The sequence below is a fragment of the Protopterus annectens genome, chromosome 6.part1, assembly GCF_019279795.1.
Source record: "Protopterus annectens isolate FY-2018-M chromosome 6.part1, PAN1.0, whole genome shotgun sequence".
Taxonomy (NCBI): domain Eukaryota; kingdom Metazoa; phylum Chordata; order Ceratodontiformes; family Protopteridae; genus Protopterus; species Protopterus annectens.
In genome coordinates, this window is record NC_056738.1 from 481952065 (window position 1) to 481979772 (window position 27708).

At 45.1% G+C, this 27708-nt stretch overlaps 1 protein-coding gene across 1 annotated transcript in view; it reads right to left on the reverse strand.

Annotated features, from left to right (window-relative positions):
* Positions 1-27708, reverse strand: part of MAP3K13 (mitogen-activated protein kinase kinase kinase 13) — a 1545737-nt gene that overhangs the window by 245714 nt on the left and 1272315 nt on the right. Inside the window, exon 12 of the mRNA XM_044075937.1 lies at positions 15491-16232. Within this exon, the coding sequence (XP_043931872.1) occupies positions 15491-16232 (742 nt within the window). The remainder of the gene's footprint in view (positions 1-15490; positions 16233-27708) is intronic.

Sequence of the window (27708 nt, forward strand, 5' to 3'; positions counted from 1 at the left end):
TTGGATTATACTGTACTTGTATTGTACTGTATGTGGAGTTTTTTTCCCCAGGCATCTGCTGAAAATGGGTTCTGTAGACCCAGTCAGACCACCCCGGTAAACAAATGTCAAATAAATAAATAAATAAAATGATTGTAGTTTATTTAAGAGATGTGCGTGTAAGTTAGTGAAAATGGAGCTAGCATAGAGGAGAGGAGAGAAGGAGACTATTAGCCAATTTTAGCTTGGTGGACATGTCCAGATAGAGTTTTTGCCTATAGAGCTTACCTAGCTTAAAATGGGCCTTTTTGTTTGTACTAAGTATATGGTTCTCGAATGAGAGTTTATTGTCAATGGTAATGCCAAGTAGTTTAGAAGTTTTTACAATTTCAATTTCAGTATTGTTTTGTGAGAGTATTTTAAAGTCTAGAGTTGGAAGTTTAGGTGATAATAGTAGAAGTTTTGATTTTTTTGGGATTAAGTAGCAATTGAGCCTCATTAAGCCAGGATTCTATAGAAGTGAATGCTATTTTGTGCTAATGCTAGGAGATCTAGGAAGTTGTTTGAGGAGGTGATAACAGTCGAATTGTCAGCATTCTGAATAAGTATGGTTTGCTGGGATGCTTTGTGTAGATTGCTGATGAATACATTAAAGAGCAGGGGTCCAAGAATTGACCCTTGGGTACTCCTGTGTTGTTGATAAGGTAATCAGATTGTTTGTTTTGCCATCTAACAGATTGCTTTCTGTTGTGAAGACCGTTTTGGAACCAGGTTAGAGTGCGTGGAGAGCAGTTTATGGCCTGAAGTTGTGATAACAGTTTAGGAAGGGACACTGTATCAAAAGCTTTTGACAGCTCTAGTAGTATAACTGAAGTTAGCAGATCAGCATTGAGAGCCTTGTATACAGTGTTAGTATATGACAGTAAGGCTGTAGTTGTACTGTGTGCTGGCCGAAAACCATGCTGGGTGGGTGTTAGCAGAGTACTGTCAATGAGATGTTTAAGCAATTGTGAGTGGATAGACTTTTCTGGGATTTTAGACAGAGGTGAAATTATGGAGATGGGCCGGTAGTTAGAAAGGTCACTGGTATTACAACCTTTATGTAGGGGAGTAATAATCAATTTTTTCCAAAGTTGTAGGATATGCGATTCTGAAATAGATCGATTTATGAGAATGCTGACAGGGTGAGCTATTAAATCTGCAGCAATTTTTAGATATTCAGATGAAAGGCCACCAGAAGAAGGGACATGATTTTAATTTAAAGAGCAGTCTGTGCACTAAAGATGTGGGTACAGGTTGAATGGTAAAAGGCAGAGTGGATGGGGTATTGTTAGAGTTGTAGTTAACAGAGGTGGAGACGATTAGACAGTGGATAAGAAAATCTGTTGCTTTCACTAAAGTTTTTACTGTTACAAGTCTGTAGAGAGAATATGTTGACAAGCTTTTGAATTGTTGTATTAATAAAATAAGTGTTAAAAGCTTGGCCAATTTCTTGTGGGTCTTTGTCGGGAGATGGTGTAGGGTTATTTTGAATTCCAGGGTTGAGAAGAAGAAGAAACTGATTTCCAGAAAATTTGGGGGTTGTTTTGTTGGGTAGAAAGTTTTGAGGAGAAATAGGTTTTCTTATCATCGATCACATGCTTTTTGGCACAGTTGCGAAGTTGCTAATATTTAAGTTCATTATGTGGGGTTTTATTTCTGTGCCATTTTTTTCCAGGCTTTTTCCGTAGTGGTAAGTAGTTGTTTAGTGTTTTTTGTCAGCCAGGGGGCATAGTTAAGCTTTGTTCTTTTTGTATGTGTAGGGGCAAGGCTACTTAGAGTATCAAGAAAGACTTTGTTAAAGTACTTTACTGCATCGTCTAGTGGGAGTACTTTTATCGGGTACCAAATGTGGGTCTTTAGATTGTTTAAAAATGTCTGTTGATTGAAATGTGTGAGATTTCTAGAGGTTCTTAGAGAGTGTGATTTACCTACTTGAACTTGGGTTCTCTGGGTATAGGCAGGGAGATGGTCACTGGTGTTAGGAAGGGTTCTGGCTTTGGAATATTTTTGAGGGTGGGAGACGAGTATCCAATCTAGAGTGGAGCCAGTATGTTTATTTGGTATATGTGTTGGGCCTGTGACAAGTTGAGTGAATTTATGCAGATTTATACTGTTGGATGGGGAGTTGGAGATGAGAGATTGCCAGTTAATATTGGTATCACCAAGAATGATGGTTTCATTTGATATGTTAAGGGTTGACCAGGATAGTAGGTCTTTTAGGGCAGGAATATTTTTACCAGGGGACTATAAAGTACAGCAATACATAAATGTTTTCTACTATTTTTAGCACGTCCTCAGAATAAAGGTGTCTGAAGGGGATTAAAGCCTTACCACTAACAGTGTCAAGTTTAGGGTCAACATCTGCGGATGCACTAAAGTTACCTTGTCCTGTGTGAGCAGGTCCATCCTGTGGGGTAACTTGTGGTGATTGCCCTTGGCTAAATATAGGAGGAGGGGGAACCAAACACTGTCTTGGCCAAAAGGGGGTCACCAGCAAGACTGTCTGTTCCCACTGAATTTTCAGCAGGACCTTCTGGATAAGGGGGAAGGGGGGAATGCATATAGAAACATCCCCTTCCATGGAAAGGATAGTGCATCCACCTTCCATGTCCCTGGATGTGGTAATCTGGCACAATACTTGGAAAAATACAGTTGTGTAGAGTTATTATAAATGTAGATGTTCGAGTGTATCCACTATTGCAGTCATCACCTGTGGGTTATCCCTGCTATGGTAGACCTTGCCCAGCCCGAATACCAGAGTCAATGTTTTTCTGTGTCGGCTGCTGTCGCTTGTAGTCTGACATCAGGTCGTCAGTGCTACAAAGCAAGACAGCCAACACCATTACATCAGTTCTTCTTGCCTAACCCATCAGAAACACAAGGAAATATGGTAAAGTGGTCCTGGTGGCTACAGGCCATCGTGAGAACCTTATGTCCCCCTAAGGGAAGAGGATATAAGGTGGAAGGATGGAGGGAAAAGTACAGTTTTGTACCTACCATAAATGTAGATGTTCGAGTGCTAATACAGCTGCAGTAATCACAGATGGGTTCTCTGCCGTCAGGCGGGTCCTCGGTCGGCCGAATTCCAAAGTCTAGGTCCGCGTCGGTTGTCGTTGCTCTCTTTCCTGATGTCAGTGCGACAGGGGTATATAAGACACAGCCGACGCCATATTCCTCAGTCTTTCTTGCCCCAGATGTCAGGTGCCCCCAGAAGGAAGGCAATACATAAATTATATATATATAAATATATTCAAGCAATGCAATGTAATCAAAAAACAGTAGTTGCAAGCAAATACACCATAGGAGGATAACCCAAATTAGGTAGTATGAGGAGGTGTTAGCCACTAGTCCTTTACCAAGAGGGGAAGGAGGGAGGGAAACCTGTACTGCAGCTGTATTAACACTCGAACATCTACATTTATGGTAGGTACAAAACTGTACTATGTTCATCGTGCATACAGCTGCAGTAATCACAGATGGGTAGAATACCAAAGCTACGCACAGGGTGGTAGGCACTAGGTGGAACTGGGAGCAGTCAGAATGCCCTGCAGCACAGCAGTGGCAAAAGCCTGCTCTAGTCTTGGAATATAAAGGCAGGTGGTAGTGTTTTGTGAAGGTATGCACAGAACTCCAAGTGGCTGCCTCCAAAATATCTTTGGTAGGAACTCCTCTGAGGAAGGCTGTAGAGGTAGCTGTGGCCCTGGTGGAGTGGGATCTGATGCCTGTAGGGACAGATTTTCCATGATAGGAGTAACAAAACCGTATGCAGTGGCCTATCCATTTTGAAATTGTCTGTTTGGTAACTGGCTTCCCTTGAGCTCCTACAGCATAGGACACAAAAAGTTGTTCTGATTTCCTGAAAGGCTTTGTTCTGTCCAAGTAATAACGTAGCTGTCTATGGATGTCTAAGGAGTGCAGCAACCTTTCCCCTTTGTTTTGAGGATTGGGGTAAAAGGTAGGTAAGTGTATGGCTTGATTTAAAGCTACCCTGGATACCACTTTAGGCATAAATGACGGGTTGGTTCGAAGGGAAACCCTGTCCTGATGGAAGATGAGAAAAGGCTGCACAGCCATGAGGGCTTATAGCTCCGAAACCCTACGAGCTGAGGTAATGGCCAGAAGGAAAGCTGTTTCCAGGACAAATATTGCAAATCTGTTGAGGCAGCTGGTTCAAAGGGAGGCAATGTTAATTTTTCTAAAATGTAATTAAGATCCCAGGCTGGCACTGGTTGTTTCCTTGGTGGTCTTATATTCTTAGCCCCTCTGAGGAACTGTCTTAAGAGTGGGTGAGAGAATAAGGGTGGATCCGTGTTGAATTCTGCAGAAATGGCTGAGGCATGTATTTTTATGGAGGAAAATGAAAGTCCACTGTTCAGCAGCTCAGCTAGATACTGTAGTACCTGAGGCAAATTCAGTTTTCTAGGGTCCTGGCCTTTTTTCTCATTCCAAGAGCAAAACCGTTTCCATTTTGCGGAGTAAGCCTTTCTAGTAGATGGCCTTCTGGCCTCCAAAATGACATCCTGCACCTCTTTGTGGAGCAGGGTCTGTTGTGGTGTTAAGGAATTTTCCATGCAGCGAGATTGAGTGTTTTCAGCTGACTGTGACTTGTAGCTGTGCTGAGTCAGCAGAAGAGGCATTAGAGGTAGGGGCCAGGGAGGAGTATGTGTTAGGCTCCTCAGGAGTGGGTACCAGTGTTGTCTTGGCCAGTCTGGAGCAATCAGTATCATCTTCGGTCTGTCTGCTCTTGCTTTCAAGAGCACCTTGGGCAGAAGAGGCAGTGGTGGGAAGGCGTAAACCTGTCCATGCTGTCCAACTGAATGAAAGGGTGTCCACTCTCCAGGCCTTTGGGTGACAGGTCCTTGAACAAAACTTTTCCAACTGATGATTCCTGTGGGAGGCGAAGAGATCTATGTCTGGCCTCTCCCACGCTTGGATTATCTTTGTAAACACTTGAGGATGCAACTTCCATTCATGTGGATCTGTCATATTTCTGCTCAGATTGTCTGCCAGCGTGTTTTCCAAACCTGGCAAGTACTGTGCTTGAAGTTCGATTTGCCATACCAGAGCCAAGTTCCAAAGTATCATGACTAGTCTGCACAGGGGGTATGAATGTGTTCCTCCTTGTTTGTTTATGTACCACAATACTGTGGTGTTGTCTGTTCTTATCAATAATTGTCCTGGATGCAGGAGGTCCTTGAAAGCTGTAATTGCATTTATCACTGCTAGCATTTCTTTTTGATTGATGTGAAGGTGCTTTTCCTTTTGGGACCATTTGTCCTGAATGCACCTGTCTGTCATGTGCGCCCCCAGGTGTAATCTGAGGCGTCTGTTGTGAAGACTTGATTTGCTTGAGGCTTGCAGAATGGGAGGCCTGTGTTTGTTTGACATGCTTGAGCCCACCATAGAAATTCCTTTTGCAAACATGGAATTATTGGTATTATTGTTTCCAAACTCTGGCTGTGTTGAGACCATAGGTTTTTCAGGTACCATTGAAGTTTCCTCATATGCAACTTTGCACATGGGATTAAAAGAATGCAAGATGCCATGAAGCCCAGAGCCTGCAGGATTTTCTTTGCAGTAAGCCTGGTACAATTTGCTAGTATTTTGAAGTACTGAGTTAGTTGCCCCTGTTTTTCTGGCGTAAGATAGGCCATCTGGGTGTTTGTGTCCAAGTTGGCACCCAGGAAAGTTATTTTCTGAGATGGTGTTAGCCTGGATTTTTCTTTGTTGATTGTGTATCCCAGAGAATTCAGTAACTGTGTTGCATAAGCCAGATGATCCAGAAGTATGTGCTTACTGTCCGCTTGGATCAGGCAGTCGTCCAAGTAAGGGTAAATTTGTATCCCTTGAAGTCTGCAGTAGGCAATTACTGATGCCAGGCATTTCGTGAATACTCTGGGTGCAGTAGATAAGCCAAAGGGCAATGCAGAGAATTGATAGTGGATTGAACCTGCAAGAAATCTGAGGTATCTTCTGCAGCTTTGTCTGATTGAGACATGCAGGTATGCCTCCTTGAGGTCCAATGTTACCAGCCAAAACCCCTTGCCCAGCATGGGAAGAAGCTGCTGTAATGTGAGCATCTTGAATTTTGGTACGAGTAAGAATGTGTTTAGGATGGATAAGTCCAAAATGGGTCTCCAATCAGTTCCTTTCCTTGGTACCAGAAATAGCCTGGAATAAAAACCTTGACCTTGTTTGTGAGTAGGTACCTCTTGAACAGCTTTCATGTCTATGAGCTTTGAAATTTGTAGTTGTGCCTCTGCCCTTTGATTGTGTGGCAGGTTTGGCATGCCTCTCATTTTTGGAAGAGTGTGAAAATGAAATCTGTAGCCTCTGTCTATAACGTCCAGGATCCATTTGTCTGTTGTGACAATATGCCAATTTCTTGTAAATAATGCCAGCTTTCCTCCCAAGGGTGCTGCCAGCTGAGACTTGCTTGGCATGGAAAGGAGGAAGTCATTGGGTTTGTTTCCTATATTGTTGTGCACTGTCTTAGCCACCTCTTGGTGCTGGAGATTGCCATTGCCTGCCTCTATATGATCCTTGTGATTGTCCTCTGTCCCTTGAGCGCCTGTATCTACCTCTTTGGGGCTTGTCCGTGGCTGGAAAGGACCAGTTTTTTGAAAACCAATTTCTGCTAAAGCGTGGTGGTTGAACCTGTAGAAAAGCTTTGACAGATTGCATAAATTTGGCTTTTTCTTCCATTTTCTTTAGTATCTCCTCAGCATTAGTACCAAATAGCACATCCTTTTGTAAAGGAGCATCTAATAGTTTAGCTTTCACATGATCAGGCAAGATTTGTTCCCTAAGCCATGCATGTCTACGAATGACTGATCCTGTAACAGCAGCTCTACTTGAGGCCTCTAGGGCATCATAGCCACATTGTAAGGTGTGTTTACCCACTTGTTCTGCACTATGCATCATATCCTGCAACTCCTTCAAATCTGGTTGTTCAGGTTGAGACATTTTATTTCTTAACTGTGATAACAGAAACTGCTGATATTTAAGCATATGAAACTGACAATTTAAGGCCCTCATGGCTAGGGTGGCCGAGGTATATACCTTTTCCCCACCTTTCTAAGGATCTTGACTCTCTTCGAAGGTAGTGGATTCTTAGCAGTAGAGGCCTTCATTCCCTTGGGGCCTTGAGAAATGGTTTCAGGGTCAGCATTATGGCTTTTGTAAAGAAATTGGTGAGAGTTAGGAACTCTGTAGTACCTATCAGGCTTGACTGGGGCAGGAGGCAGGGAATCCGGATTAAGGCAAGCCTCCGTATAAACATCATCAAGTATGTCCAAGACAGGAGGTATCGCCAGAGGTCTGTGTTGGGGTAACAAAAGAAATTCCCTAAGTCTTTTCTTGGAATCAGAAAAGTCTTGGCCTTCCCAATGGAAGTGTTCCCTCAAGGTGTGCAAGGTTTCCCAAAAGAAAAATCCTCAGGAGGAGATACAGAAGGAATGGACTGCTCTGCATCAGAATCTTCAAAAGGGGAGTAAGAGTGTTCCTCTACATCAGAATGATCTGAAAAAATGGAGCCCTGATCAGAAGAGGGAGAATCTTCCTCTACTCTGGGTCTCTTGTCTGGAGGGGGTTGGGAACCCCTGATAAGAGTAATTAAATCCTCAGCCATTTTAAGCATCTGCTTTTTAGGCATGGGGCCTGGAGATGGGCCCTGTGCAACAGGCCTCTTGGGATGCCTGGCTGATTTGGACTTAGTAAAGGCCTTAATGGAAAAGGAAGATGAGGGTCTAAAGACACCATGGGTGGAAGTGGACCTGTCCACATTAGGAGGCTCAACGCTTACAGTGGCTTTGGTGGTTGTAGTCTGGCTTTGGGCAGAGGTACCTGCGGTCTCGGTTACAGAAGACACCGCCAAAGAAGTGAAAGAAGTGTCTTCGGTAGTCAGGGACTGCAAAGGCGTCTCGCTGAGAACTGGAACACGTGTAGCCGGTTTTGGCGTGGTGTCGGTGGGGACTGCGGACCTCGCGTGTCGGTCCTTGTCCTTGCGTTTTTTGGACAAAACGGTAGTCAGAGTCTCCGACGACATTTTATAATCAAAGGCTTTACCAAAAAAGTGTTGGGCGAACTCCGCCCGACGCTTAATAATGCGTTTATTGAAAGTCGCGCAAAAGCGACAGCCCGAGATGTCGTGGTCTGGGCCTAAACAAGGTATGCAGAGGGAATGGAAATCCTTTTGCTTCCCACAAGAAATACAATTGTTAACTTTTTCTGACATCGGTCTGAGGCAAGAAAAGTTTCCCCAACGGGGTACTTAGCTTTAATGAAGACTTCGGTTTCCAATTTTTCGTAAATTCAGGAGTTGGCCGACCGGCACTTGCGAACTGCTTCTGCTTCGAGCACCGCGCGGCAAAAAAGACTGAGGAATATGGCGTCGGCTGTGTCTTATATACCCCTGTCGCACTGACATCAGGAAAGAGAGCGACGACAACCGACGCTGGACCTAGACTTTGGAATTCGGCCGACCGAGGACCCGCCTGACGGCAGAGAACCCATCTGTGATTACTGCAGCTGTATGCACGATGAACATCCAGGACTGCAACAGTGAATAAACTCGAACACCTACATTTATGGTAAATGTACACAACTGTAATATGTTCTTCGTGTTCCACTGTTGCAGTCATCACCTGTGGGAGGATTCCCAAAGCTGAGGAGAGGGGTGGAAGGATTAGTTAGAGACCTAGGCATGGGTCAGCATGCCCTGCAGAACTGCAGAGGCAAACCCTGCCCTAGCCTTAGAGAAAAGAGGTAGGAGGTAATGCTTTGTAAAGGTATGGACAGAGGTTCAGGTGGCAGCTTCCAAGATGTCCCTGGTGGGAACTCCTCTGAGGAATGCTGTGGAAGTGGAGGCTACCCTAGTGGAATGGGTACGAATAGACTTAGGGGGAGTCTTCCCATGTAGTCTGTAGCAGAAATGGATACAGTGTGATATCCATTTAGAAATGGTTTGCTTGGAAATGGGCTTCCTCTCTGCCCCAGGGGCTAAGCTGACAAGAAGCTGGTCTGCTTTTTCTGAAAGGTTTAGTATGGTCCAGGTAGTATCTGAGCTGTCTGTACATGTCTAGTGAGTGCAAAACTCTTTCACCCTTGTTTTGAGGGTTGTGAAAGAAGGTGAGTAGATGTATGGCCTGGTTGAGGGTCACATCAGATACCACCTTGGGCATAAAGGAGGTCTGCATGGAAAATGATGACGGGCTCAACTGCCATGAGTGCCTGAAGCTCTGAAACCCTTCTGGCTGAGGTGATAGCTAGTAGGAAAGCAGTCTTCTATGAGAGGTATCTCAATTCTGCCGAAGCAGCAGGTTCAAAGGGTAGTAAGGTTAGTTTTTCTAAAATATAATTCAGATCCCAGGCTGGTGTGGGTGGCCTTCTGGGAGGTCTGACATTAGAAGCCCCTCTGAGGAATTGTTTAATCAAAGGATGTGAGAAGAGGGGCTGGTCTGTATCGAAATGAGCTGAAATGGCTGAGGCATGGATTTTAATAGAAGAGAAGGAGAGGCCACTATTGAGTAACCTGGCTAGGTAGTCCAGGATAAGAGGGATGGAAGGTTGTGAGGTACTGCCCCCTCTGGACTGGCTCCAGGAGCAGAATCTCTTCCATTTCCTTTCCCTGTACAAGATTTTTTGGTGCTGGGCCTTGTGGCCTCTGTGATAATGTCTAGGACCTGTTTGCTTAACAGGGGCCCCTTGTTTGCTTTTAAGGTATTAGCCATGCTGACAGTTTGAGAGCCTGCAAGTCTGAGTGCAGCATTTCCCTCCCCCCTCACCTGGGTCAAGAGGTCTGAGATCAAGGGAAGCTGCCTGATAGGCTGTAATGTCAGGCTGCACAGTAAGGGGCATCAATGCTGTCTGGGCCAATCTGGAGCAATGAGGATGGCCTTTGGTCTCTACTCCCTTATCTTGATCAGTACTTTGGGAATAAGAGGCAGAAGAGGGAATGCATACACAAAGAGGGAGTTCCAGGGGAAGGTCAAGGCATCTACCTTCCACACTAGGGGGTGATACTCCCATATACAGAATTTTTTCAGCTGGTGGTTGAGGTGGGAAGCAAAGAGATCCTCCTCCAGAGTTCCCCACTCCTGAATGACTTGCAAAAAGATTTTTCTGTGGAGCTGCCATTTCTGGGGTCCAGTAAGTTTCTGCTTAAATGGTCTGCCAGGGTGTGGTTGATCCCTGGTAGGTACTGGGCAATTAGGTGTAATCCCATGGAGGAGGCTGTCAGCCAGAGGTTCATGGCTATCCTGCACAGAGGGTAAGTTTGGATCCCTCCCTGTTTGTTGATGTACCACATTACTGGTGGTGTCTGTTTTGATAAGGAGAACCCCTGGCCTGAGATGGGGTTTGAAGGATGTCAGAGCCATTTGTACTGCCATCAATTCCTTTTGACTGATGTATAAGGGAAGGTGCTGGGCATCCCAAAGACCTTGGGTGCAACTGCCTGCTAGGTGAGCACCCCAAGCAATGTCTGAGGCATTGGTGGTGATGGTCTGCCCGGTAGGATGGAGGATGAAGGGAAGACCCTTGTTCTTGGCACAGGCCCCTGCCCACCAGAGAAACTCGGCCCTTATACAGGTGATCAGAGGAAGAGAGGTCTCTAGAGGCTGAGAGTGCTGACACCAAAGGTTCTTTAGATACCACTGAAGTTTCCTCATGTGAAGCCTAGCCAGAGGAAGTAGAAGGATGCAAGATGCCATGTACCCCAAGGCTTGCAGAAACTTCCTCGCAGTGAGGTGACTTCTGGAAGCCAGCTGGGTAAAGTAGAGAGGCAGGAAGCTCTGCTTTTCTGGGGAGAGGAAGGCCATTTGGGATGCTGTGTCCAGCAGTGCTCCCAAGAAAATGATCCTCCTGGAGGGTGTTTGCTTTGATTTCTTCTCATTGATGGTGAACCCTAAGGAGGTTAGGAGGGTTTTGACAAACAAGAGATTCTTGAGGAGCTTTTCTTTGCAATCTGCCTGAATGATGCAGTCGTCCAGATAAGGTTAAATATGTATACTTTTCTGTCTGCAAAAGGCTATAGCCAGAGCTAAGAATTTGGTGAATACCATGGGAGCAGTAGATAAGCCAAAGGGTAGCGCAGAGAACAGAAAGTGTTGTGAGTCTGCTCTGAAGTGAAGGAATTTCCTGCAGGATTCCCTTATGGGGATGTGGAGGTAGGCATCTTTTTGATCTAGGATAACTAACCAGGCATTTTTTCTCAGCAAAGGCAGCAGCTGCTGCAAAGTTAGCATTTTGAATTTGGGGACCACAAGGGAGGTGTTTAGAATGGATAGATCCAGGATGGGGCGCCAAGTGCCCTCTTTTCTGGGAATAAGGAATAGTCTGGGAATAAAAGCCTTTGCCTGTTTGATCTGAGGGGACAAGTTTTACTGCCCCTTGGGGTATGAGAGTTTGGACTTGTTTCAATGCCTCTGCCCACTGATTTGGATGTAGGTCTGGTTACCCTCTGGGAACTGGGAGTTGGTTGAAGGAGAATTTGCATCCCTGAAAAATGATCTTTAAAATCCATTGGTCCTTTGTTACAGAAAGACAATTTTCTTTGCAGAGGGAGAGCCTTCCTCCTAGTTTTTGGGTGAAAAGAGGGCGGGGGGGGGGGTCATTAGAGTTTTTGCCATAGAGGGATGGCTTAGAACTCCCTGCCTTTGGAGTGGAAGTGGTCCACTGTTTGGTTTGTCCCTGGGATAGAAGTCCGGGTGGTCTGTCCCTGCAGGGCTTACCTTGCCCCTGTCTGCTAGGTGCAGGAAAGGACCAGTGCTTTGAGGGAAAAATTCCTGCTGAACCTAGGAGGTTGCACCTGAAAGAAATCTTTTACTGTTTGCATAGATTTTGTTTTATCTTCCATCTTTTTTAGGCACCTCTTCTGCTTTTACTCCAAATAAGTGGTCCTTATCCAAGGGTGCATCAAGTAATTTAGATTTGACATGATCACGGCGAGGCTGTTCCTTCAGCCATGCATGTCTCCTAATGACAGACCCTGACACTGCTGCCCTGCTTGAGGATTCTAGGGCGTCACATCCACAGTGTAATGAGTGTTCCACCACTTGACAAGTAGAGTAAATCTGCTAACTCTTTCAAATTGGCACAGTCAGGAAAGGTTGAAATCTTTTGTTTTAATAGTTCCAAAGTGGGTTGTTGATATTTTAACATGTGGAACTGACAGTTGAGTGCTCTAATAGCTAAGGTTACAGAGGTGTGTACGTTTTTACCCCATCTGTCCAGAGCCCTGGAGTCCTTGTCAGAAGGAATAGGATTCTTTGCAGAACTAGCCTTGGCTCCTTTTGGTCTCTATATAATGACCTCCGGGTCTGCAGCAGGATTTCTGTACAGGTATTTGTGAGAATCTGGTACTCTGTAATACCTGTCAGGTTTTCTGGGAGCAGGTGGGAGGGCATCAAGAGCTAAGCTGGATTCATAGAAGACATTATCCACCACCTCTGAGATTGGGGGGGTGGCCAAGGTTCTGTGCTGGGTCAGGTCTAGAAACTCTCTTAGTCTTTTCTTAGACTGAGGGAAGTCCTGGGATTTCCAGTGGAAATGTTCCCTGAGGGTGTGAAGAGTTTCCCCAAAGGAAAAATCTTCTGGTGGGGAGGCAGAAGGAATGGATTCCTCTGCATATGAATCCTCATAAGTAGTCAGAGGTTGTTGTTCCTCTTCAAAATCTGAATAATCAGACTCCTCATAATCCTGTTCTGTCAGCATTTCAGGAGAAAGGTCTCATTTCCTTCTAGAAGTAGTGGTCTGACTACCCCTGATAAGAGTGATAAGATCCTCTGCCATTTTAAGCATCTGAGCTTGGGGTGTTGGAGCAGGAGTAAAATAGTGGCTAGAGGTAGATTTCCTAGGAGTGGCCTTGCTTTTAGGCCTAAGAGAATCCATCGGTCTGAGAGAAACGGTAGTTGGAAGAGAAAACGTCAGTTTATGTCTAGATTCGGTAGTGCGAAAAAACTCCTTGGAATCCAGTGCATGAGTTGTGGCTCTGGACCCAACAGAAGAAGATTTCTGTAGAATACCGGACTCTGAAAGGGTCTCAGTAGAGGCCTGTGAAAGTATTGGATTGGGCATCAGGGGCTGCGAAGGCGCCTCACTGAATTCCAGAGAACTGACGACCTGCTTAGCGATAGAGTCATCTGAAGGCTTAGCCTTGTGTGGTCTGTTTCTATCTTTATCTTTACTTTTTTTAGAATGTCTATGGATTTGTTGGCTGATGGATGCCATTTTGGAATGCGAAGACAGAAGACGAAAATACCTGGCTAAAATTAAAGCTCTGCGACGAATGGTTCTCATGTTAAAGAGGGCACAGAACTGGCAATGGGGACGTCGTGGTCTGGGCCTAAATAAATGATGCAATATGAATGGAAGTCTTGGTGTGGGATTTGCTATCCACACGTGAGACAATTGTTAACTATTTCGGACATCGGTTAGTGCAAGAAAAAAGGATCCCCAACGGGGTACTTAGCTTTAGACATTTTCAGCTGTAATTCAAACTCTGGTAGTGACCAACCTGCACACTTGTGAACTGCTTCTGCTATGGGCTCCACGGCAAGAAAGAATGATGGAATGGCATCGGCTGCCGATGCAGAAAACACTGACTCTGGTATTTGGGCCGGCCGAGGGCTACCACAGCAGGGATAACCCTCAGGTGATGACGGCAACAGTGAAATACGAAGAAGATCTGGAGGAGTCAAGAGTCTGAACTAAACTCTGAGTTAAGCCCAATAAATCACCACTGTCCAAAATAACTAAGACAGGTGAAGACACAAGTGTAATGTTTTTCTTTCTTTTTGAGAGGAATTTCTGAAGTAGACCTACTTTAGACAGCAAAATCTCCCTAGGGATAGGGAATCCAGTCTGGCTAGGTAGAGAGGTATTCCCTGCTTCTTCTTCTTCCAAGACCAATAAAAGTAATTCTCCCTTGGCTGTCAAGGGCATTGCTACAGCCACTGAAGATGTGTCTTAACTCTCGGTACATGATAGCTGCAAGGACTACACCACACCAGAGGAAGCTACAGGAAAAGATGAATGGTCTGAGGAACCAGAAATACCCACAGCAGGGTCACCCATCTGTGGCTGACGCAATTAAGAAGCCTGCTAAAGTGTCAAAGCTGCTTAGAAATCTTTTTGTGGTTGAAAAAAGGAAGAACGAAGGAACTGATAGGATGTTCCATGATGAAGACAAAAAAGACACCTGAGTCCTGGGGAAGCTTGGCAGCAGTAGTCCATAAAACAAGTATTGAATTTTTCTACAAAAAATACACTGAAAAGCAGTTTAAACATTTACCTAGCCTCCATAAAACACAACTTTTACTAAAGAAGAAAACAGTTTTATGTTAGTTTTACCAGCTCCTGTTAAAAAAATACTAAAAGTCCTAAGACAGTACAAAAAATTTCCTAGCTTGAAAATAGTAATGTCACTGAAAAAGTAAACTTTCTGTCATAAAAATACAATTTGGAAGGATTTTTTCCCAAAAGGGAACCTATTGGCCCAGCAATGTAAAAGTGTTATCCCGCCCTTCGATCCCTGAAAGCCCATAATAGGAGCGCTCTTTGGTGGCAGGTAGGCTCTGAAAGGGTCATTGCCCAAACTACTCATTTTTTCAGCTCTGCTTGAGCTGGCTAATTGTTTGGGTGAGTAGAAGATGCCCTTAAGCTTTGGAAGTTGGCTGACTGTTATATCCTTATCAGGATATAATCCATACAGCAAATGCAGCTGCTATGAAAAGATGAACATCAACATATAATTATTCCATGATGAGAATAACTGAGAATATGAACAAGCTTCCTGAAGCAGCTGTGAGGTGAAAATGTTGAAGGATTTAAAAAGACATGGAAGAAACAAAGGTAATTCTTATGATGTGGTATTAAAAATGAAAGCTGCTGGGTAAAGAGGATATACAATACATTCATCAAGCATGGAAATGGGCAGACTATGAACTTAACCTGCTTTCAAAATAGTTTCAGCCCCCCCCCTTCCACAGACACACAAAAAAGCAAAAATTCAGTCCTGAAAGTACAAACTTGAGATCAGAAAATAATGTAAGCACGTGTCTGAAATTAGTGCTTTATGTATAAGACAAGGCCTCACACCCACAATGTGGATGGCTGCATCCCCATCCCTTAGTACTTTATACAATTTTTTTCCAGTGTCAACCTTACTCATCACAAACACAAATATGTAGTTTCTGCAGAAAAACTTGTAAAACTGAAATACTTGCTTTCTCCTTTCTTCCGTCAATTCAGAGAAAAGTAATACTTTCAAAACACAATGTTCAAACTTACTCAATTTGAGCACTTGTGTTCTAAAAGAAGAAACGTTTCACTTTTAAAGATTTAAAAAAAAATGCAAAAGAATGACTTCTAGTATATCAGTAGAACTTTCCTTGGATACAGTAGAACACGCACAGGAAAACATGAATAACAGAATAGTGATAAAAAAATGACACATAGAACAACTTACCTTTCTAGCAGGCCTTGACTTGCGAGGATGACTTGGAGGGGTCATCTGCTGAGCAGAGCTAAGAGAAGAGCCAGGTCTGTAGCTGCCATGCTCATTTCCTTCTAGAAGGTCTGCCTTATCCTGAATCCTTGAACTTTCACATGAACTAGGAGGGCAATGTGCTGATGAATTTGGCTGGCACTGGGCAGAATGAGTTACCTCACTTCCAGAAGGAAGTCTTTCAATATTAGTGCCCACTAACTTTCGACACTCCAAACATGTGCTACAAGGCTGACTTCTGCAGAGTTCACAGTCACCATCTTCTCCACTTTCTAGATTTCTCCTGCTGTCTGCTTCTATTGTTGTAGAGATGAGATCAGGGCTTGAGCCTGACATCCTGCGTTGTACATGTTCACTGTGTGGACTTCTTAGTGCTGCAGAAGGACCAAAGTATCTTAGGTTATTAGCACAGTTTGCTATGTCTTCCCCATGCACCTTTGTGCCTTGATGATGATGGTGGTGATGGTGGTGGTGGTGATGGTGATAGTGCAAGTACTGAGAGGAGTCCTCTTGTGCTTGGCTACTTTTTAAAATTCCTGGAAAATCATTATGACTTCCTTTACTGTTGCCACGGCGGTGACGTGGTTTGCTACGATATCGTGCTTTTCCTGGTGGTGTTGAAACTCTGGGGCTTCCAGACACTGGCGAGTGATTTGGAACCACCTCAACAGCTGGTATACCATCAGATCTAAGGAGATCTGGCCTGTTTGGGAAGCCAGAAGAGAAAATAAATAATATTAAGTGACTTATGTCTAAAACACAAATCCCAGCTTACAGAAATTACTACATCCCACATGCAAATTTTCAAAACTCAAGCACTGTACATAAATAAGGGACTGCAGATTCCTTTTTATAGTTGAAAAAAACAAAGGCATCACTGAATCAGAAATAAAAGTTATGCACTTACTATAACAAGAGATCAAGGCAAGCAGATCCAACACTGTTAACTGCAAGATTAATGTTATCACACATTAGCCAGTTAGGCATGCAAATCTCTCCTGGGTTAATAACCTTTTCCCTTTATCCACAATGCTTTATGAGAAGACCTTCCACTCCAGAATCTCAAGTATACCATACAGAATAGACAAAGAACAGAAACAGACATCACAGACCAAGTCAGAAAGAAGACTAGAAAGGTAGCTGAGGATGCTAATAACGATGGACCTACCCATCCGACTCTTATCATTACAATAAGTATACAATGATTTTGCTTCTGGTATGGGGATGTCCATTTTCATTAATCAAAGAACAGTCTCCAAGCCCATCTTTCTGGGTGGTGGCCCTCATGAGAACGCACCACTGACTACTACAGCCCAACACGAAGACCTAAAAATACAGATCACAACTAACTTACAGCAACTTGCAGAGGTACTTGGTGAAGACTAAGCACTTACTGCACAAGTACCAATGAAGGCTGCCTTACAGAAAAAGAACTGGGACACAATCACTGCTCTGGTGGAATGGGTCTTAGTTTTCACCACAAAATTTGGCACAACCAGTGAACTGCTTAGTTGCTTAGACACTTTACAACCAAGTTTCTTATTAGACATGGATATGAACAACTAACAGTCATTTCTAAACACTTTTGTTCTAACCACAGAGAACCTAAGCTGCCTAGGAATATATAGTGCAAGAAATATTTTCATATGTTACAATAACTAGGGAAAATTCAGGTAGGTGTATTCACGGACACAAATCAGATTATGTGGTATGTTTGGTATGAAAGAAGGATTTGTATGCATCCAGACTCTATCTTTACGAAACACTAAATACAGGGGAATGTACAAATAAGGCCTGTGACTTAGAGACCTTCCTTTGATATAGTGTCCACTAGAAAAGGCGTCTCCCAGAAAAAAATATTAACTCTGAGGTACAGACTACATTAAAAGGAGTGTAAGTTTTCCAGCACAATGTACAAATTCCCATGATGAAAATATATCCTGAGTGGTGATCTAATACATAAGGTACCCTTTAGAAAAGACTTTATACATTCCAGAGTCGGGTGTCTTGTTGGAAATTAGAAACAGTAGCTAGGTATACTTTCAAAGAATGGCATTTGAGGTCTGTATTAAAATAAAATTGTGACTGGTATTCTAGAACTTATGGTATGACAGCAAAATAAGGCTTTATAGGTTCATAGGTTCATAGGTTCATACTTCAGTGATACTCCTAGGGCATTTATAAGCCTAGCCAGAATGTGTTTGGCTTTCGCCACCCATTTTAAATTTATTTTGCTATGCCCTTTTTCGAGGTTAGTATACTGTGCCTCTGTCTAACAGTGACACAGAAGTGATACCTGGGGTAAACCTACGATCTCCCATCCACTCATCAAGATTCCTCTTGAAGAGAGTCAATGAGGGACTCTGCCTAACCTGGACTGGGATTTTATTCCAGAGTGAAGGGAGCCTCTGGGTTATGAATCTGTCCCTCCAGCATGTCCTATTTATTTCAGTGCTGAGGTTCAAGTCTCGAGCGCTGTGGCTCGATGGGATTTGATTTTCTGAGGTGCAGCATGTCCATTAATTCCGAGTTGGACATGGCTTTATACGTCAGGCACAGATCGCCTCTGAACAGGCGGTATGCCACTGAGTAGAGCTGGAGTTTCTTTAACCGCAGCATATGGCATCTGTTTGAGCCCTTTGATCCTCTTGTTGAGGTAATTTTGGGGTCTTTCCAGTTGCTGCAGGTGTCTGGTAAGGTACATCTCAAAAGTGGCATTGTACTCAATTATGGGCCTGATGAGGGATGAGTACAGAGGCACGATGACCTCCCCTGATCTAGATGTGAATCCCATCATCATTAGGTGGGCTATATAAAATGTTTTTCTAACCACTTTGGCCACGTGGTTGTCAAATGAGAGATTGTTATCAACTTGGGTCCCCAGGTCCCTAATTACTTCTTCTGCTTAATGGATTACCACCTACGTGGTAATTTGTGAGCACTTTGTTTTTGCCAAAGGGATGACTATACACTTTTGGCATTTAGCTTGAGCCATGGCTCTAAAAAAATGAAGGTACTGTCTACCATACACTGCTCCAAAAATGGTTTTGGAATGGGTCTTAGTTTTCACCACAAAATTTGGCACAACCAGTGAACTGCTTAGTTGCTTAGACACTTTACAACCAAGTTTCTTATTAGACATGGATATGAACAACTAACAGTCATTTCTAAACACTTTTGTTCTAACCACAGAGAATAAGAAGTTATGTTCCTACCATAACGTTCCATGTTAGTTGTCTTCTCTCGCCTTCTTTCTTGCTTGATGGGTTCGGAGCCGATCCCTCGGCTCCGACTCGGCACTTGCTTTAGCTCGAGAACTCCTTTTACCAGCTCGAGGCAGCCCCATATCCCATGATGCAAGGCAGGAAGTACCCAGATCTCGTTTGTTGACAAAAGGGCAATAACACCAAGCATAAAAATACTTCCCAAAGGAAGAAGAAACTTACAGATGGAAAAAGGACCAGGTTAGAATGGTCTTTAGCATAATAGTTTCTTATACAAGGTCTGTCAGGCCAGGGGAAGGAGGGAGGGTGCAAGAAAGAAGGCGAGAAGACAACTAACATGGAACGTTATGGTAGGAACATAACTTCTTAATGTTAAGTTGTCAATCTACTTCATTCTTGCTTGATGGGACCGTCCTAGCACCTCTATCCTGGGTGGCTCAATGGAACAAACTCTTGAGGACTGTAGAGCCAAAACTGGCTCTGTCCCTGGAGGCCAAATCCAATTTGTAATGGGAAACAAAAGTGTGAGGAGTGGCCCAAGTGGCGCTGCACAAATAGTGTCCAAAGGCAGTCTAGCTTGAAAAGCTGTAGAAGTAGCTAAACTCCTAGTTGAATGTGCTTTAGGTTTTGAGCACAGCTGTTTTCCCCTGATCGTATAAATTTCAGTGATGACCAAGAAAGCCATCTGGACAAAGTCACTTTAGAAACAGGAAGGCCTTTTTTATTATCCGCATAGGAAACAAAAGTTGATCAGATTTTCTAAATTTTTTGTTCTGTCCAAATAATATCTAAGCTGACGTGGACGTCAAGATAATGTAGCTTTTGTTCAGCTCTATCTGAATAGTTAGGAAAAATACAGGAGATCAATGGATTGATTCAGATTGTTTTTCGAAGCGACCTTAGGTAAAAGGATGGATTAGTTCTCAAAGATACTCTGTCTTTGTGAAAAATCAAATAGGGGGTGAACCGAAAGAGCATGAAGTTCAGACACCCTCCTGGCAGATGTAATAGCCACTAGGAATAAAGTTTTCCAAGAAAGATATTTCAGGAACAAGAAACAGCTGGCTCGAAGGGGAAGAATCAAGGATGTCAGCACTAAATTTAAATCCCACTGAGGAGGAGGATTCCTGATTGGAGGCTTTAGTAGGAAAATTCCTTTCAAAAGGCCCTGCAGAGCCTATGGGACATAATATTATGATCTGCTATCCCGACATGAAAATTAGAAATAGCAGCCAACTGAACTCTGACTGTGGAAGAAGAGGAGCCTGCATGGAAAATCTCTGCTAAGAAGTCCAGAACTGCCTGAACAGGGGCAGTAAAAGGATCAATATTTTGGGCCTTAGCCCAATAAGAGAAACGTTTCCATTTGCTTGTGTAAATCCTCCTGGTAGAGGATTTTAGTGAAGCTACTATGATATCTCTAACTGGGTTGAGATCATAGGAAGCCTGGCTAAGGAAGGAAGTGGAGCAACCATGCTGTGAGGTTGAGAGAAGGGATTGACCGGTGCAGCTGACCGGATTGGTGAATCAGTAGATCTGGCACTGGGTCCAGATGCCACGGCTGCACCAAAAGGTGATGATGGAGGAACGGAACCAAACTTGCGGGGGCCAGGAAGGGGCAAGGAGAAGCAATTTGGCTCTCAAAGCGGTAGCTTTCTGGATCACCTGAGGGATCAGAGGAAATGGAGGAAGGCATAAAGAAGTCCCTGGGGCCAATCCTGGGTCAGAGCGTCTCTGGGGGGATGGCCTGATAGAGGGAAGAGGGTGAAGAAGTCTGGACATTTGCTGTTTTGGGGAGTAGCAAAAGATCGCAACATGGACGAACCCATTCCAGAAAAATCTCTTCCGCTATAGATTGCTTGAGAGACCACTCGTGAGGCATGAGAATAGCTCTGCTCAATCTGTCCGCTACAATGTTGGTTTTCCCAGGATATCGTTGCTACCAGAAACCGATGAGAGGAGATTGCCCATTGCCATAGTCTGAGCGCTTCTGACACAAGGGTAGGACTTGGTTCCGCCCTGTTTGTTGATATACCAAACTAGACATGTTGTCTGTGTGGACTGCAATTGTCCCTACGGGAAGAAAGTCGTTGAGGGCTTGCAACGTTAAAAGCACTGCTCTCATCTCCAGGACATTTATGTGCAGATGGTACTCGAGCGGTTGCCACGTCCCATGAACCATCCTGCCCTGATAATGACCCCCACCCGATCAGGAGGCATCCGTGGTGACAGTGGCTATCGGGGACGGGGTACAAAGCACCTGCCTTGGTGAACCTGAGACGATGTGATCCACCAAGCAAGATGTTCTATGCATGTCTGTGTCACCAGAATCTGGTGGCGCATAGAGAGTTGCTGGTATGACCACTGTGTGAACAGCATCCACTGAAGGAGGCATGTAGAATCGAGCCAGGGAAGAAGAGTAATGGCCGCAGCCATGAGACCTAATACCTTTAGAACCATCCTGGCCTGTACTTTCTTGCTGGCCAGAATGATCCTGACATGAGTCTGAATGTCTGAAACTCTTTGTTCTGTAAGGGTAGCTGACATCCGAACAGTGTCTAAGTTTGCCTATGAAGGTAATAGATTGGCAGGGCGATAAGGATGACTTTTGAAGTTGATTGAGATGCCTAAATGAGAACAAAGGTCTATTGTGTAATCCCTGGCTTGTATAAGCTGATGCCTGGTGGTGGCTGACAGGAGCCAGTCGTCGAGATCACGGAAACACCTGGAATCCTTGGCGTCTCAGGTGAGCCGTGACCACTGCCATGCATTTGGTGAACACTCTGGGGCTGTAGTGAGACCAAAGGGCAGGGCTCTGAACTGGAAATGACTGGACCCCAGCCGGCGGAGAAATCTCCTGGAGCGTCTGTGAATTTTGATGTGATAGCACGCATCCTGAAGATCTATTGAGCACATCCAGTTGTCCTTCTGTAAGAAGGGCAGAATTGACTGAAGAGTGACCATTCGAATCTTGTCTTCCTGACAGACTTGTTGAGTCTGCTGAGATCAATATTGGTCTCCAGTCTCCCGTCTTTTTGGGGACCAAAAAGAACCTTGAGTAGATTCCGGGCTCTGAATGGTCTAGTGTAACTGGCTGAATGGCTCTTTTGCAGTAGTTTTGATTTCTAACTCTGCAATGTCCCTTAGACCGGTGGTACATCTGGAAGGGCACTTGAGGGGAAGGGACTTTCCTCGAAAGGAATTATGTAACCCTTGGATATGATCGACTGCACCCATCTGTCTTGAGTGAGGGAATGCCAGGCTTCTGGGTACAGTGATAGTCTTCCCGACTGCCTCAAGGAGGGACAGCCGAGCAACACCTCAGGGATGCTGAAAGGACTGCTCAGGAAGAGACTCCCTGTTGCCCTGGTTCTTAGGACCCCTCTGCCTCTAGGCGGCGTCTGTTGTTGTTACCCCTCTGCCTCTAGGGGTAAACTGACCACGTGAATCCAGTGACTCCTTGGGATTTATGGAACCACATCTTCCCACCCTTCTGTCCTTTGGGATAAGGCCTAGAAGGGGTGGAAAACGGACTCCAACAGCAGAAAGAGTCTTGCCGTCCTGCTCACACCTGGTCAAGGTTTCCTTCACCTGAGGGCCAAACAAAGCTGACCCATCAAAGGGAGAATTTGTGAAGGACGCCTTAAAGGGATCCATAAAATCACATAGCGCATCCAGGCTTGGCGTCTAAGAGCCACACCTGTGCCTGCGGCTCTACTCGCCTCCATCAGCAGCATAAGATATTAGCCGCATGGAGGAGTTAGCAATGGAATTGAGGGTTCCTAGCTGCGAAGCAATCTTTTCTTGGGCCCCTTCAGCTGTAGGATCCTGAACTACTTCTCCCAGCTCCTTCAGGATATCTCTCTGGAGTCTGGTGAAGTGACAAAGATAATTCAGCGAGCATAGCAAAGGTCGCTGAGGAAAACATCCGCTTGCCGTACCTATCCATGGTCCTAGAGTCCTTATTAGGAGGATGGACGGGCACAGAAGGATCTGCAAGTTCCTTTTTGGTGGCCGCAGCCACCACCATGGCATCAGCGGGGACACCCTTGGTAAGGAATAGCTTGTCACTAGGGGCAGTTATAAATTTAGAAGGCCTCCTAGGGGCTGGCTCTACAGAGTCAGGAGCTGTCCACGCCTTTCGAGCAATAACCTGCATCAGGGGTCGAAAGGCGGAGACACCCAGGAGGTGGAGGGCCGAGATCCAAACGCCTCTAGGTATACTGACTCATCCTCAGAAGGATTGTTGGTGGGCCAGTTTCCCCTCTGTTTCAGAAGTTCTAGGATGTCTGAGAAGGAGACATCCTCAGAGGGGGATCTAGGGGATCCCTCTGACTCATCAAAGTCAGTATCCGAAGTGACAGACTCGGGGGAGTCTACATGCTTCCTCTTACAAGTCCTCTTCCTAGGAGGATCTCCCGAAACATCAGGAGAATCCTCGGAAGAGGGGGAAACCTGAGGCGGAGGATCTCTGGGTCCTGTAGCAAGAGAAGTGGCAGAGATGTCAACAGGTACAATAGAGGGAGGAGCTACGGGAAGAGACTGCTGACTGATACCAGTGGCCAGTACACTCTTCATCACCTCGAATGCTCCCCTCCCAGGCAGGTCCGAGAGACCCCGCTCCGAAGAGCTAGGAACTCCAGGGGCCACCGAAGGGAAGTCTCCGAGGCAGATGTGGAGCCGAGCTCACCAAGGCCGAGGCTCCAAGGGGAAGAGCGGGTTCGGACAAGGATCCGATGCCACTCACCCCCTCGGAGGAGACCATGGAAGCCCGACCACCGAATCCCTCTAAGGAAGAGGAGATAAGAGTAGGGGCTGAAGGAACAGAAGGGGGTATCTGTCCTCCAGCCGTAGCAGTAACCATGCCCGAAGACTCCAACTCCAAGCTCTGGGGTAGAGTTGAAGGAGGAACTGTAACGGGGTGTGGACCAACAGTCGTCTGCTGAGACGGACTGTGTAGCATTTGGGCCAGTACCTGTGACTTGAGCAATCTACTGACCACTCTCTCTAGGTCATGGTCTGACAACCTGGATGACCTTGAAGATCGGCTCCAATGGCTCCGTTCCGATAGAAGAGGCGAGGCCGGAGCCGAAAGTATCGGCTCCAAGGAAGGAGACCTCGACCTCTTCCTGGAATGGGTCATCGAGCCGATATCACTGATCCTGTCGGCACCGATTTCTCGGAGCCGGCAGAGCCTCGATGTATCGGCTCCAGCCGAGCCGATACAGCCACCAAAGTAACGGTGTCGGAGCGATCGGAGCCGACACCGATGCCTGTGCCACATGGGTGTCGGAGCCGATCGGGCCGACACCGCGATGCCACGTGGGTGTTGGAGCGGTCGGAACCGACACCACAGTGGTCAAAGCAGATTCGGCACAGATAGCCATCGGCGCCGAAAGGTTAGTGGATCCAGAATCGGCTCCAGCCGGAGCCGATCTCGACTCTATACGAGTCGGGGCCGAGGCCACAGGCTTAGGAACAGAAGCCTGGGTCTTGGCAGATTTAGTTGATTTTGTGGGGCCGACTTAGCCGGAGAGCCCTCCGGCAGAAGACCCCTGAGAATCAACTTATTCCTTCTCTCCTGCAGGACTCTCTGGCTGAAGGAGTGACAAATAGCACAGGAGTCCTGCAGGTGAAGAGGGCCTAAACAGTACAGGCAAGAAGTGTGACCGTCTGTCAGAGACATCTTCTGACAGCACGAGTCACACTTCTTAAAACCTGATACCCTCTCTTTAGACATGGTGCCTAACAAAACACACACACACCAGTCCAATTAAATTAAACTAATACCAAAAAGGTATTTAGTAAAAATACCAACACACACACCCTAACAGGGGGATGGGATAGGAAATTAACTGACTAAAAAATTAAAAGAGACAGGGATTTCTGTCAGAAAAGTTAAATTTAAAGTTAAACTATCAAAACAAATAGTTTTTAACTAAAAGGGGCTTAAATGTCACAAATGTGAATTACTTACCAGGAGCTGGTAAAGAGAAGACCTCCCAAGCGAAGCGGCAAACGAGATCTGGGTACTTCCTGCCTTGCATCATGGGATATGGGGCTGCCTCGAGCTGGTAAAAGGAGTTCTCGAGCTAAAGCAAGTGCCGAGTCGGAGCCGAGGGATCGGCTCCGAACCCATCAAGCAAGAATGAAGGCGAGATTGACAACTTAACATCCTAAGCTGCCTAGGAATATATAGTGCAAGAAATATTTTCATATGTTACAATAACTAGGGAAAATTCAGGTAGGTGTATTCATGGACACAAATCAGATTATGTGGTATGTTTGGTATGAAAGAAGGATTTGTATGCATCCAGACTCTATCTTTACGAAACACTAAATACAGGGGAATGTACAAATAAGGCCTGTGACTTAGAAACCTTCCTTTGATATAGTGTCCACTAGAAAAGGCGTCTCCCAGAAAAAAATATTAACTCTGAGGTACAGACTACATTAAAAGGGGGAGTGTAAGTTTTTCCAGCACAATGTACAAATTCCCATGATGAAAATATATCCCTGAGTGGTGATCTAATACATAAGGTACCCTTTAGAAAGACTTTATACATTCCAGAGTCGGGTGTCTTGTTGGAAATTAGAAACAGTAGCTAGGTATACTTTCAAAGAATGGCATTTGAGGTCTGTATTAAAATAAAATTGTGACTGGTATTCTAGAACTTATGGTATGACAGCAAAATAAGGCTTTATAGGTTCATAGGTTCATAGGTTCATACTAGGCTAACTGCCCTAGGGCATTTATAAGCCTAGCCAGAATGTGTTTGGCTTTCGCCACCCATTTTAAATTTATTTTGCTATGCCCTTTTTCGAGGTTAGTATACTGTGCCTCTGTCTAACAGTGACACAGAAGTGATACCTGGGGTAAACCTACGATCTCCCATCCACTCATCAAGATTCCTCTTGAAAAGAGTCAATGAGGGACTCTGCCTAACCTGGACTGGGATTTTATTCCAGAGTGAAGGGAGCCTCTGGGTTATGAATCTGTCCCTCCAGCATGTCCTATTTATTTCAGTGCTGAGGTTCAAGTCTCGAGCGTAGCTCGATGGGATTTGGATTTTCTGAGGTGCAGCATGTTCATTAATTCCGAGTTGGACATGGCTTTATACGTCAGGCACAGATCGCCTCTGAACAGGCGGTATGCCACTGAGTAGAGCTGGAGTTTCTTTAACCGGGCAGCATATGGCATCTGTTTGAGCCCTTTGATCCTCTTGTTGAGGTACTTTTGGGGTCTTTCCAGTTGCTGCAGGTGTCTGGTAAGGTACATCTCAAAAGGGGCATTTTACTCAATTATGGGCCTGATGAGGGATGAGTACAGAGGCACGATGACCTCCCCTGATCTAGATGTGAATCCCATCATCATTAGGTGGGCTATATAAAATGTTTTTCTAACCACTTTGGCCACGTGGTTGTCAAATGAGAGATTGCTATCAACTTGGGTCCCCAGGTCCCTAATTACTTCTTCTGTACTTAATGGATTACCACCTACGTGGTAATTTGTGGGCACTTTGTTTTTGCCAAAGGGGATGACTATACACTTTTTGGCATTTAGCTTGAGGCCATGGCTCTGGCACCAGTTGTCTGTTTCTATGAGGCCCTTTTGGAGGATGCTTGTGTCGGCTGGAGAGTCGATTATGGCGCCCAGTTTGCAGTCATCTGCGAACTTGGTCAGCCACAGTCCTTCCGTGTTGGCCTGTACCTCTGAGAAATATATACCGAACAAGAGAGGTCCCAGGACTGAGCCTTGTGGGACACCACTTGTAACTGGTTTGGAGTCTGACATGGCTCCAGCAATTCTAACCATGGGGGTTCTGTCCTTGAGCCAGTTTGCAATTCATCTAGTGACATAGGGGTTTATATTTAAGCTGGTGAGCTTATCTATAATGCCCGAGTGGGGTATTGTATCAAAGGCTTTTGTGAGGTCCAGGTAGGCTGTGTGGACCACCTTCCCCTCGTCAATGGCCTTGGTGACTGTTTCAAAGAAATCAACCAGGTTTAAGAGGCAGGATCTGCCCTTAACAAAGCCGAACTGGGTAGGATCCAGTGTCTGTAGGTCCCCAATATCTTTATTTATGAGGTCCATGATGATCCTTTCCATAGCTTTGCAGACCAAGCTAGTCAGGCTTATGGGGCGATAGTTTCCAGGATCCGTTGAGGCACCACCTTTATGGAGAGGGACCACTGTTGCTGCACGCCACTCTTTGGGCACATATCCTGTAGTAAGGCTGAGATTGAACAGTAGTTTTATGTTTGGGTTTAGCTCTTCTTGGAGTTCATGTAGGACGAGCCCAGGACACCTTCTGGTCCCATTGATGCTGTGTTTTTGCTTTGGAGAGGCTCTTACCTGAGCATCTGAGATGTCAGGGGCAGCACTCTGCTGGGATAGATATTTGCCCTTTTGGTGGGGAGGGGGGGAGCTTGTGCTGAACCTGGCAGCTAGAATGTTGGCAATGGCTGTGGGTTCGGTGTATTTTTGTCATTTTGGACTAATTCTGAGCATATCTGGGAATTACCACCCAGGTTCCTAACATAACTAAAGAAAGCCTTGTGATTATCCTTAGTGTCCTGTGCAATTTTTCTCTCAAGCTGGCCTTAGACAATTTTATGTGTGCCCGTAGTTTTTTGCTAATACTGGTCAGTGATGCCTTCCCTTTTTGGGATTTTGCTCTATCATTTAGTAGCTTCCTCCTTCTATTGTATAGTTTGTTTATGGCTGGGGTCCACCAGACAGGATGTCTGCCTTTGGAGGATTGGGTCTTGGTTTTATTTGGGATCGCATGATCCATGCATTCCTGAAGGTGTTCATAGAATGCGTTTATAAAGGATTCTGCGAGCCTCTTAGATGAGGCCAAAACAGAGAAACAAGTCAATTAGCTCTAGCAACCTACCCAAAAACTGAGCTTTGTGCAGAAGTGATAATCTGAATTATTCTGGTTATATAGT